Here is a 13,589-nt window from a genome sequence, read left to right as displayed (position 1 = left end):
ATCACTCCCATCAATACTCCTTGACCTCAGTTAAAGGTTTGTACCATCTAATCAAAATGGAATTTGTCTTCCTCAGTTGCTAAAAATCTTTTAAGGACTAGCAATATTTTATGTAAATCAAAATTGTGTATGACTTGAAAGGTACTTGAAATTGATGAATACCTATTCTTTTAGTAGCGACTGGAAATGGTGCTGGTATTGTATGTCCTATAATTTGTGAAATATGCTAGGAGAAAGTGAGGACTGGAGATCAGAGTCGAGAGCGTGGTGCTGGAAAAGCACAGCAGGTCACGCAGCATCCGAGGAGCTGGAGAGTCGGCATTTCGGGCATAAGCCTTTCATCAGGAAGCTGTGAAATATGGCAACTGCACATGTTAGTGATTGAAAAGCTAAATATTGAGTCTCGGGACAAATGCTAGTCAAATGAACTGCTGTGTTGAGGATAATGTATAGTTCTCAATTGTTGTTATGATGAACTATTCAGGCATATTCTGTCACACTTTTGATTTCAGCTTTGTAGATGGTGAAGAGGCAGAGAGAATATGTATATACAGAGCAATAGACTCTTGGAAAAGACAAATAATAATATACCTGGAGTGTTCATTTTAATTGATGAAATACTGGTGTCCTTATTTACTATTTCAGGTTATGGACATCATCATGTATTGCCTCGAAGGATCTTCGGTTAAGAAAAAGGGACTTCAGGAATGTTTCCCTTCAATTTGTCGGTGAGTGAACATAGGTTGCTATTGTACTGCAAATTTATTTTGCACATGATGGTGAACATCTGATTTAAAGTCTGGCCTGATACCAAAACCAGTGTGATGAGAGTCCCTTTCCAATGTGGGTTCAAAGTTTGAGCTTAGGTTGTTTCTACAATACAATTACTCCACTAGCACATGTCACTTATAAGAGTGGAGTTTAAATGATGTTTTTCAGGAATAGAGACAATAGACTAAGTCAAGTGGTGCAGTTCATCAAATAACAAATATTTCACCCTCCCCCTAAAGGAAACTTCTGTTATGTCTAGTACAACCTTAAGTGCAGTATAGATAACAATTATTGCTGGAATGAAGGTGGTTTATGTAGAATGGTCATGAATCCCAACAGTGCAGATGGAGGCCATTTGGCCCATTAGGTTTGCACAAACCTGAGAGTGATCTACAGTTGCCACTCTAACCCCCCCCCCCCCGTAACCCCACATTTAGCATGGCTAATCCACTTAACATTGCACATCTTTAGACTATGGCTGGAAACCAGACCACCTGAAGGAAACCCAAACTCTGTACAAGGCTAGAATGGAACCCAGGTACCTAGTGGTGTAAGACTGCAGTGCTACTCAATGTGCCACTGTGCCACCCAAAAAACGAATGACTTTGGAGGAGAGCCCTGTAAGGGCTGCTATACAGCCAGATAATTTGACATAGAAACAAAGAAGATAGGAACAGGAGTAGATCATTTGACCCCTTGAATCTGTCCTGCTATTCAATTCCATCACAGCTGATCATCAAACTTAATACCTGAATTCTATCCTCCCCCATCCCCCCTTATCCAACGATCCTTTTAACCACAAGAGCAATATCTACCTTTTTTTGAAAACATGTATTTTGGCATCAACCACAGGCTCACCACCCCTGGTTTTGAACTGTCCCTACTATCAGGAACATCCTTCCTACAGCTAAACTGTCTAGTACTGTTAGAATTTTATAAATTGCTATGAGATCACCCCTTATTCTTCTAAACTCGAATGAATAAAATTTTAGTCAACTCAATCTCTGCTCATATATCATATATCAGTCCTGCCATTTCTGGAATCAACTTGATAAACTTTCAATGCACTCCACCACAACAAGGACAACCTTCCTCAGATGCAGTATTCCAGGCTGAGCGTCACTAATGCTCTGCGTAATTGCCGCAAAACATCCTTGTTCCTGCACTTGAACCCTCTTACTTTGAAGGCAAACACCCAGTTTGCTACCTTTACTGATTACTGGACCGACACGTATTTTATGGTAATGAGAATAAGATAGTTTAAGTGATTCTTTCATTCAAATGGTGTTCTTTGCTAATGGTTGTCCAAACCCTAAATATTCATCTCGACCTAACTGGGAAGAGTGAACCTATAATTGTGCCCTACTGTTCCATAAGCTGTCACAAATGTAGAACTACACGAAATCCCAATAGGACCACCAAAATGTCCAACTTTTCTGAATAACTACTACCAAGCAAAATCAATTTACACCAGACTTTACCAGTGATAGTAACTAACTATTTATTGTAGTACACAGCTTTTACAAAATTCACAGAAAATGAAGGATTTCTCATCTATTACTCTGCAACTTAAAATTCTATCCTTTCAAAAAAATCCCAAATTCATACACACTCAATCATGATTAAGGGAAACCAAAAACAAACAAAAAGGACACAGAAAGGGTAAATGAATTTTTGAAGATCAAATGTTCCAGACCACAAGATGGAAAGTTATTTCCTCAGTCCTTTTGATTTAACAATGATGACACTCTGTTGTCTGGAGAATATTAGTTGTACTTCAGTTCAGTTGTTGATCAAGTGGACCTAGGTCTTTTCTTGTTTTTGAATTCTTTCTTTTCAGCTTTTTAGTTTGTCTGTAAGTTTCCCAGAGTGAGAGAGAAATTAATGTTTTCTGTTGGCGGGGTCTGGATTTTTTCCCTCTCTGTTATTCCTGGCACTTTTCAACACTCTACAGCTCAACCAATCAAAAGATTGTTGTCAGGTGGAGTCAAAGTATATCGGGGCCACTTGATCTCAAGTTCTTCATCTCACTCCTTCAATAAGCATCATTGTATGGCGTGGCTCAAAAATATGCAGCACTTTATTTACAATTTGTAAAACCGCCGGTATTTTTAGCAGCAAAGTATTGTGTAATATGTAATGGACAGTACCTTAAGTAAGACAAACAATTATTGTAACGTGGTTTATCAGTCATCATCATGACTGATACTCATCGTCATCTTTCTAAAATGAATTACTGTTGATGCTAAACATAGAAAACTGTCTTTGCATACTGTGACAATCCTATTTGACATTGTGTTGATGCAAATATTCTTTACATGATGAGAGAACCTAATTAAGATGAAGCTTTCTCAAAGAAGTGGCTTGCATAGTTACAGTTTCCGAGACGCATTCAATAGTTTTGTTTCCAGCCAATCGTGCTGATAGATTGAGAAGTAGATGTGCTAAAATGTCAGGGGCTTTTTACGTATACAGGTAGATCTCCTATAACGCTTAGTTGTGTTCCAGAGAAACCTTGCTTCATAAAAAATCGTTTAATAGAAATAATGGGGCCTATGGGAAAAGTGGGGTTAGGGGCAGACCAGCAAACAAAATATCACTCATGATCGCTCTAAAATCACCCAAACGTCAAATGCAAAGTTTAGCACAGCCTGAATGAAGTTTGAAATCATATTTATTAACAAAACAAAAGTAAAATTAACACAGTACATTTAAAATATGTAAGAAAGCTGCTCTCTGTACGGTATCTCTCACAGAAAGCTGCGTTTTGTCAGCAGCTGACATCACGCATATGCAGAACGGCACAGAGACAGGCGCAGATATTGTGCATGTGCGGACACTGGAGCATACGCAGAATGGCAAGAACACCAGTGCATGAGCAGAATGATGTAGGGATTTCAGCGTACACATCTGCACATGAGCAGAACGGCACGGAGATTTCAGCGTGCACATTGGTGCATGTGCGGAACAAAGCACATGAACCGATCTCCACTGAAATCGCACTTTGGCAAAACAAAGTAAGCATTCCTCAAAATACCATTCCCTGAGTGATATTATAGCCAAATTGTGCTGCCAAAACATGCATCATCCCAGAACTACCTGTATCTAAAAGAAGTACCATGTACCACATATCTTCTATCACACAGTTCAATAATTTCTACTAGTTACAGTTTTAAAAGAAAGAATTCCTCTTTTAAGTTCAGTTGCATTTATATTTTGTATCTGTATGTATAAGTGCAACACAGTCAATTTCTAAATCATCTTCTGAAATGAAACTGTAGCAGCAGCATGTTGCATTCGATAATGGTTCCGAAGCGGTTAATGTTCATGTTGGAATAGTTCCATCATTCTGTTGATGTCACACACAGCCTGTGGGTGGAGACAAGCAGTTCTGCTTTCGCTTTCAGAAGCATCCAATGTACCTCTACTGGCTCCCTAAGCTCCTACCGATTATGCCTGACCAAATGTAGTTGTACTCATTGCTATCATGCAATAAATCTTCCTGTTATCCAGAAACAGTGCTTCCTCTGTATGAACTCTAAAGTGATATATCCACTATCACTAATCACTAGATTTTGCCAAGTTAAAGCAAAGACAAAGGAGGATTGGTGACAGCGAACTACCTCTACCTCCCCTTACCCAGTGTCATATTCTGATGGAAGTAGAAAATACCACAAAGTACCAGTGTGATCCCACTGACAAAATAGCATTCAGCATTATCTGAAAATTACACTAACTTTCTTTTTTAAGTACCCTAGTAATGAGTTGGTTCATCAGCTTTCGAGGTTGGCAGAATTAGTATCTGTCACTGATTGTCTGACTTTTTTTAGTTAAAATATATAAAAGATGGTGACAGTGTTAAAGACACGGAACATAATGCAAAAAAAATCCTAAAATTATCTTTGTGTATTATAAATAACATTACATTTTTGATTTGGAACTTTAGAAGTACAAGGGTGAGTGATCTCAAAGCACATTGCTGCTGTTGCTGGTTCACTGCTATGACATGTCAGTAGATTTCAGTTCTTTTGAAATTCTCTGTGGATTTCAGGTTCTACATGGTAAGCTACTGCGAGAGGAGTAACAGAATAGCAGTCGGGGCTCGACATGGCTCAATGGCTTTATACGACATTCGCACAGGAAAATGCCAGGTAAATAAATCATTGTGACTTCCTCTCCATAAACTCTGAAAGTGATTGAAGAGAGAGACTTGTATTGCAGCCATAGACTTGCCATGTGGGGTAATGCTATGGATAAGGCAAGTCAATCAATAATTTAAGTAAGGCCTCGACCTTATAGAGAACACACTTCCACCATTACCATTCATTGTAACCAAAATGGCTACGATAGGCAAGGAAGAATGACAAAAATATGTCTAGCACTTGTCAAAGGAAAACCGTCACTGAATCAGAGAACACTGAGTTGGCATTAATGCTACCTATCTTTTAATAATCAGATCTTTGGCATTGCTGTATAAAGGCATATTTTGTTGAAGCATTTTCGTCTTGCAATCATCAGGAGAATTTGTAAGAAATATCACGATAAAAGGAAAATAATATTTCTGCTCCCTGGGAAGAAGAATATTACTTGGTCGGCAAGTGGACTCTGATTAGTAGAAGCATTGTCATGGAGTATGTAACTGTTAATGATGACTGACACTTAACTGCCAAGTTTGTTTTAACTTTAAACCAGGCAGGTGGCCAAGGCATTCCTTGAGAAATGAACCAGAGAACGGCTAACACTTCTTTAGTTAAGTTGAAACAGATGCAATCTGCAGAAATGATCTTTCTGGTTGTAAAATAAAAGGCTTTTTATTTAGCTTCCAATCGAGCTTCTTACACTAACCAGACAAACAGCAGGTCTGTATATTCTTGTATTTGGTGAGAAACTGCAATGGCGATATTTTGAAAAGCAAGGGATTGCTGAGGTGCTGACCATGTATTCACTGCTTTTGATAAGTATTTTGATGTGAGATGGAACTTTATTATTGACCAGGCTGAGTTCACCAGACATATCCTGGACTCAGATGAGAGCATTGATTCTTTTGTGAATGACAGTTACAACTATGGCATCTTCAGAGAAGAGTTAATCTGATACTAAATCACTGTGGGGATACTTGATGCTGCACAGTCTGACTTTCTACCATCCAGTGAAAGCCTCACACTGTCAAAATAATTGTAGCCTGCTTGGTAGGGAGTGTTTGAAAAGCAGAACAAGCATCTAATTTAAAAAAGAACAAGATGATCTGACCCGTTTATGGAGTTGGTACGGTTTATTAACTGTGGGGGCTTCAATATGTCAGCTGATAAACAGTCCAGGGCAGAAGAGGGCACTGGCATCACCAATAACTATCTTGAGGTATACTCACCATCCTTAAAGATTGTCATCTTTGCCAAGGCAGAGAAAACGTAGACTGAATGAGATAGAAAAGCATTTAGCAAGGCAAAATGGAGCATATTTTAACACAGCGAATCTGAGGAATAAGAGATGAGCTGAGGGCACAGATCAGCACATATGGAAATAAGATATCACAGCTATGACTGAGACTTGGCTGAAAGATGGGCAGGATTCACAGCTCACCATTCCTAGTTACAGCATATTCAGAGGAGATAGAGAAAGAAAGACAGAAGAGGAGGATGATGCAATATTGAAAAAGCAATCACTTATAGCAGTAAGGAGAGATGATATTTTGGAAGGATCATAAGGCAATGTGGGGAAAGGGAAAAAAGCAAAATGGGCAAATACTCTGTTGAGTCTGTGTTATAAGTTTCTAAACACTGAGCAAAACTTAGAAAATCAAATATGTGATCAAATTTCAGAGAACTGTAAGACTAATAAGACAGGAGCAGTAGGATATTTTAACTACCTGATTTCTTTAATTGCATCCAGCAGAACCTTTTCTGCTAGTAGTCTAATAAGGGAGGGGGCAGTTCTGGACCAAATATTCAAAAATTAACTCAACAAGTGCAAGTGATTATCAGTAGGAGACCATTTTGGAGATAGTAACCATCATTCAGTCAGATTTTGGATAATCACAGGTAAGGATAAGGAAGAGTCGAAATAAAAGTTCTAAACTGTAGAAAGGCTAACTTTGCTAAAATAAAATATGATTTGGCCCAAGTGGACTGGCAACTGCTGTTTTGAGATAAAGCTGTGTTGGAGCAATGGGAAGCATTCAAGGAAAAAAATAGCAAGAGTACAGGGCAAATATCTTTCCATAAAGAGAGAGGGTGAAATCCAGATTGGAGAACCCTGAAACAAAAACAGAAATATCTGGAAAAGCACAGCAGGTCTGGCAGCATTATGGAGAGAAATTGGAGAACACTGGATGTCCATGCACATACATGTTGAGATCAAGATACTGAGTGCTCAGTACGACATAGTCCCTAGAGGAGTATAAAAGTGCAAGGGGATCTTAAGCAGGTTAAAGAGAAGCTAAGAGAGGGCATGAGTAATCAGTGGTGGGTACAATAAAGAAAAAATCCAAAGGGGTTATTAAAATATATAAAGAACAGCTGAATAGAAACTTGAAAGAGAAAAGATTTACAAGGATGTTGTCAGGGTTGGAGGTTTTGAGCTATACGGAGAGGCTGAATAGGCTGGGTCTGTTTTCCTTGGAGCACTGGAGGATGAGGGGTGACCTTATAGAGGGGGACCGTACAGAGGTTTATAAAATCATGAGGGGCATGGAAAGAGTAACTAGACAAGGTCTTTTTCCAGGGTGGGTGAGTCCAGAACTAGAGGGCATAGGTTTAGGGTGAGAGGGGAAGGATTTAAAAGGGACCTAAGGGCAACTTTTTCATGCGAACAGTGGTGTGTGTATGGAATGAGCTGCCAGAGGCAGTGGTGGAGGCTGGTACAATGACTACATATAAAAGACATCTGGATGCATATATGAATAGGAAGGGTTTAGAGGGCCAAGTGCTGGCAAATTGGACTAAATTAATTTAGGAAATTTGGTCGGCATGGACAGGTTGGACCAAAGGGTCTGTTTCCGTGCTATACATCTGTGACTCTTAAGTGGGCGTAGTTCTCAATGAATGCTTTGTGTCAGTCTTCACAATGGAAAGGATGGTGCAGGTGGAGGACTGAAATACTAGACAAAATCAACATTGAGAGAAAGAGACAGTTAATTTTCAATGCCAAGTCTGGCCATTGGAGAGGTGCCAGAGAATTGAAGGACTGCTGTCGTGTTCCAGCATGTTACAGTCAGTCTAAACTCAGTGTGCTATTAGAAAGACTTCTGAGGAACAGAATATACCTGCACTTGGAGGAATATGGATTAAACAGCTATTTTCAGCATGGATTTGTAAAGAGAAGATTGTGTTTGATAAGATTTTTAAGGAGGTAACCAGGAGTGCTGATGAAGGTAATGCTTTGGTGTGGTCTCTATAGACTTAGCAAGGCTCTCCTGCTCCTTGAATGCTGCCTGAATGCTGCTGTTTTTCCAGCACTTCACTCTCAATTTTGGTCTGGTCAAGAAAGTAAGAACCTATGCAATGGAAGGCAAAGTGCATTTCCAATCAAAATTAGCTGAGAAGCAGGGAGCAGAAGATGATGGTAGAGGGTGTTTCTGTGACTGGAGGTCTATCTCCTGTGGGAGTTCTGCAGGGCTCAGAGCTGGAGCCCATGATGTTTGTGATGTATTTTAATTATTTATTCTTAAATATAGGGTATGATCAAGACATTTGTGGATGTCAAGAAAATTGGTAGCGCGATATAGAGTGAAGATGATAGCCATAAACTGCGGGAGGATGTCAACAGACCAGTCAGGTGGACAGAGGCATGGAAAATAGAATTCAGCCTTCGAAAAATGTGAAATGAGGGAGGGCTTGGAGAGGGCTAACAAGGCAAGGGATTACTGTATGAAAGGTAGCACCCTGGCAAGTACTGAAGATCAAAGGCTGCCTTGGTGTGTATTATCCACTGATTCCTGAATCTAACAAATAGCTACGCTGGTTAAGAAGGCATATGGAATACTTGCTTTTATTAGCTGAGACATAGATAACTAGAGTAAGGTGATTATGCTGGAACTGCATAAAAACACCACGTTATAGGAAGGATGTAGTTGCAGTAGGTGCAGGGTAGTTTTACTAGGATGCTGTCTGGCCTGGAGGGTCTGAGCTATGAAGAACACTTGGTTATGCTCGGGTTGTTATCTTTGGGAGCAGCAAAGTTGAGAGGAAACCTAATAGAGGCGTTTACAATTTTGAGGTTCATAGGGTGGATAGGAAGATACTTTTTCCATTTGTAGAGGAGTGAATAATCAGGGGGCAATGGTTACCAGACTTCCACCAATCTCCAGGTGGTGGGAATCTGGAACTCCTTGCAGGGAAGAGTAGTTAAACCAAAAAACTGTCATAACACATGAGCAATGTTAATGTATTCACCTGTGTTGCCATAGCCTCAAGGTTTGTGGTCCAAAAACTGAAAAATGGGTTTAGTGCAGTCAGATCCTAGTTGTCTGGTGTAGATACAAAGAGCCAAATGAGCCCTTCTGTGCAGTAAGTATCTATATGTTTCTCTGTGAGAAGAGGTAATTTCAGGACAGCAAGAAGCTTCCATCTTTAAGACACAGGTCTGTATCAGTGCCACAAAAGATCTGTTGGAGGACAGTAAATTAGAAGGCTCTTAGCTATTTGGGGATCATAGATCATAGAACCTCTCCTCAGATACTTTCCTCAGAGAAATAGCCCAGATTACTGAAGTCTTTGGTCACTGAACAGAAAAAAATCTTTCACTCAATATGAAGGCTGCAGTCTCCAATCTCTCAGATGGTGAGAGGTCCTTCAGAGTCTGCCTCCTCTGTCCAGGGGCAGATTACTTAGGCTTCATGACTACAGGTCTCTGACACAGGAGGGAAGACATTTCACTAAATCTGTAAGTCCTTTCAAATCAACATTCCTGTTGTTAGCAGGGAGAACATTGTGGCACAGTGGTTAGCACTGCTGCTTCACAGGTCCAGGGATCTAGGTTCCAGTCTTGGATGACTGTGTGGAGCTTACGCATTCTCCCTGTGTCTGCGTGAATTTTTTCTGGGTGCTTCAGTTTCCTCCCACAATCCAAAGATGTCCAGGCTAGGTGGATTAGCCATAGTAAATGCAGTGTGTTCCACACCGGTAGCCACAGTGAGATTTTCCTGACTGCTTCTAGAACAGGTAGATATCAGGATACCACTAGTCATAACAACCTGCCAAGTTAGGAGACTGAAGTAGATGAGGCTGGAAGAACACAGCAAGCGAGACAGCATCAGGAGGTGGAGAAGTTGACGTTTCAGGTGTAAACCTTCTCCAGGACTGGTGACTGTTTCTGCACTGTGGTAGTGCCATTTGACACTGACCACCTGTAAACCTGTGAAGAAATGGGTGTGTTAATGTAGATTTACTGAATTACTTAAGATGTTAATTGTTATAAATTTTCTACATTACACTACATTATAGTTAGCTAAAATGTTGCTTCAGCATTTCAACTTCCAGTTTGTTTTTCAGAAAATTATTCCTATTTCTCTGGTTTATTTCAATGTTTGTATCATTCCAAGTTATGTTGTGTTCAAAAGGTTCTAGATTAGCTCTGTAGCCATTGTCTTCTTGAATTGTGACCTGTGACCAGCTTGTGGTGAGTATTAAAATGTACTAAAAGTGTATCTGCCATCCTTGTCTCCAACTTTCCTCTCATCACTCTTTCAGTTAAAGCTCATTGCTGTAACTGAATTATTTCCACATTGCAGTTGAATCAGTCGTTTAGAACAAATATCACACCTTTGGATATGAAGTTTAAGAATTACATATATTGAACGCAGGTTCAAATCTAGACCACAATGATGGAATGAAAAATCTTCTCTTAGAAATGGCATTAAGTACCATGCCTGTGACACACAAACTGTTGAAATTCAACATTAATTAGCAATTGCACTCTGGAGATCAGAGTGTTTGATGTGGGAAATAGAGAAATGCCACTCTAGTGTACCTGAGTGTGGTCTTGTGAGATCTGAGTTGTGTAGAGGTATCATTACTTTGCATCTAACTTTGTTACATCTACCTTGGGAGTGCTTCTGTTGACACTGAATACCATTGACCAAAAAAGAAATTCATTTCAAAACACTTGCCATAAAATTGTTTGTTGGAAAGGATTCTTTTTCAGAAAAATCACTCATGAAATAAAGTAAAATCTATAAACATGCAGTTTACACTGTTAGAACCAGAAAAACTGATGGTCAGAATATATAATGTATCCCTCTGCATAAAACTGCACATCTTTCATACCTGTCCATTGCTATCTCCAACAGCAGATGGGGTACACTGTGAACAGGTATAATATTTACCGTATTTCACATCTAGTTATTGACTGAAGTGTAAATTTATTCTGTAATCATTTTGTTACATAGATGTCTACAGAATGTTTGGCATTAATACATTTTTGGGAGGGTTGAAATTCCTGTCTTATGGAAAAATAAACTGAGCATGTCCTATTATAAGGGTAATAGAGTTGGTCTTTTAGACTTCTAGGCAAAACCATAATTGTTTTTGCACTGCAGTTTTACTCTCAGCGTTCTGTGACACAGAAATGTGTTTCTGTAGTGACAAAAATAGGCTATATTGAGTGAGGTGTCTTCACTCACATTGTTTGCTAGTTAGGAGGTGGTACTTTGCACAAGTGGATATAGCCAGTTTTGTGTAATTTTTTGCTTTCCAAGTACCTGGAACAGAGCAAAATGCTCAACTCTGACCTTCTCAAGACCATTGCTCTTTCTGATTTATTATTACTACACATGAATCAGTCTCTGCAGTGGACAGGAATCTCATTACTACTTTTGGAGGATGCAAACTTCTGATTTCACAAAACAAGTTGTATAACTTTTCACCACTTTTAATACTTCATCCTTGGAAACAGCAAGACAGACTAACTGTATGATTGGAGAGTATAAGGGAGAATGGAAGTGATAGAATGGTAAGTGCGAGGAAAGCAGCTGAAAAGTGCCCCCATTATCTGAAGAAGAGGTAATTGGAGCAGTTGCTAGTGTAGGAGGTATGACAGTAAACAGATTTCAGCAACATTTGAATGTGGAGTATTTGAAAGGTGCCATTGTGAGTCACAGAAGACTGCGTCACAAAGGATTATCTTATGAAGGGAAGTGGTGGTAGTTACAGTGCTGGTGCAATCTAAGGGGAATGAAGGAAGAACTTCAGAATGAAGATATGAGTGGAGGTTTTTAAAAGAAAGAGTGAGTCTCTGATTCTGGGATATGGGAGGTAGGGGGTCTGACGGAAGGTCTTGCCCACTTGATTGTGTGTCGATGCCCCTCTAAAAGGTGCTGAAATACGTTCGTGAAGTGTAGAGAAGGTAATGTATTTTTGGTAAAGAGAAAGCCTGCTTGATAGTTTGCTTAAACCATAATGTTAGTTATTTTTTTCCATACACTGTAGATTTAAAAAAATCAACTTTTATAAAATTAGCTGCAATGCACCTTTTGTAATGTGAAATGTTAAAGTTTAAACGGCATGGGAGATTTTATTGTCTCATAAAACCCTAGGTGGGATAGTTGGATATCTCACTGCATCGTAAAAGTTACAGGGCAGGAAGAGGCCATATAATTTGTCACATCTGTCTGCCGTGGTACCATTTCCTTTTATGGTTTCGACTTTCACTTTGCCAGCACTTCTAAATGATGCACCTTATCTTTAGAAAAGCAGTTTTATTTTATGCACAGTAAAATGGGATCTTAAAAAGAACATATTCTTCAAATTTGCTGGTAAAGTTCCATCTGTGTTCCTAATTTTCCATTTAAATCGGACCATGGAAAATTGAAATAATATAAAGCCATATTAAAATATGAGTACAGGTATGGTGTAGGAAACTTTTTTTTTAAGAATTACGTACAGCTAATACTCAAAATGCACTATCCACAGTATTGGACTGAGTTGTCTCAATGAAGTTTAAGCATGTTGATGGACAGGGCCATTACTGCCTGCAGCCATATTGTTTAGTTTGTCGAGTACACGGTGACAAGGGGGCTTGTGGGTGTTGACACACCAAAGTATTTTGTTTTATGACTTTCAAATTACTTTCAGAATTTCTGGTTTGCTGCAACTGTTGACTGTTTGGTAACAAGATGATGTCTGTTCACTATCCACTGCTTCTGGACCTTTCCATGGATTGTACAGAACAGCATAAATAAACAAATTCAATTCTCCCTTCATTTTTTTAAACTATTTGTTTTGCTGCAAAGTTGCCTCCTGAAATGTAACATTTTTCCTGTAATTTTGAATGGTAAACAAAGCAAGCATATGGTGATAGTGATGGAATAAAGTAGCAGTTGAACTGTATTGACACTGTTGCTCAGAAGGGAAGGGGAAACAGGAGCAGAGCATTAGTCACTGGGGACTCCATAGTTAGGGGGACAGATAGGAGGTTCTGTGGGAATGAGAGAGACTCACGGTTGGTATGTTGCCTCCTAGGTGCCAGGGTTCGTGATGTCTCTGATCGTGTTTTTGGGATCCTTGAGGGGGAGGGGGAGCAACCCCAAGTCGTGGTCCACATAGGCACTACTGACATAGGTAGGAAAAGGTGGGGGGGAATTTAAGGCAGAAATTCAATGAACTAGGGTGGAATCTTGGAGCTAGAACAAACGGAGTTGTTATTTCTGGTTTGTTGCCCATGCCACATGGTAGCAAGGCGAGGCATAAGGAGAGAGGAGTTGAACATGTAGCTACAGGGATGGTGTAGAAGGAAGGGTTTTGGATTCCTGGATACTTGGGCTCATTCTGGGGTAGGTAGGACCTCAACAAACGGCGGGGGAGCAATATTTGCTAATGCTCTTT

At 39.6% G+C, this 13,589-nt stretch overlaps 1 protein-coding gene across 5 annotated transcripts in view; it reads left to right on the top strand.

Annotated features, from left to right (window-relative positions):
* Positions 1 to 13,589, top strand: part of wdr7 (WD repeat domain 7) — a 657,873-nt gene that overhangs the window by 522,605 nt on the left and 121,679 nt on the right. For all 5 annotated transcript variants that reach the window (XM_072573923.1, XM_072573951.1, XM_072573942.1 and 2 more), the window contains 2 exons: positions 646 to 728; positions 4,823 to 4,922. In XM_072573923.1, the coding sequence (XP_072430024.1) occupies positions 646 to 728; positions 4,823 to 4,922 (183 nt within the window). The remainder of the gene's footprint in view (positions 1 to 645; positions 729 to 4,822; positions 4,923 to 13,589) is intronic.

This window comes from Chiloscyllium punctatum, chromosome 1 (assembly GCF_047496795.1).
Source record: "Chiloscyllium punctatum isolate Juve2018m chromosome 1, sChiPun1.3, whole genome shotgun sequence".
Lineage (NCBI taxonomy): Eukaryota > Metazoa > Chordata > Chondrichthyes > Orectolobiformes > Hemiscylliidae > Chiloscyllium > Chiloscyllium punctatum.
This window is presented reverse-complemented; position numbering and strand designations above follow the sequence as displayed.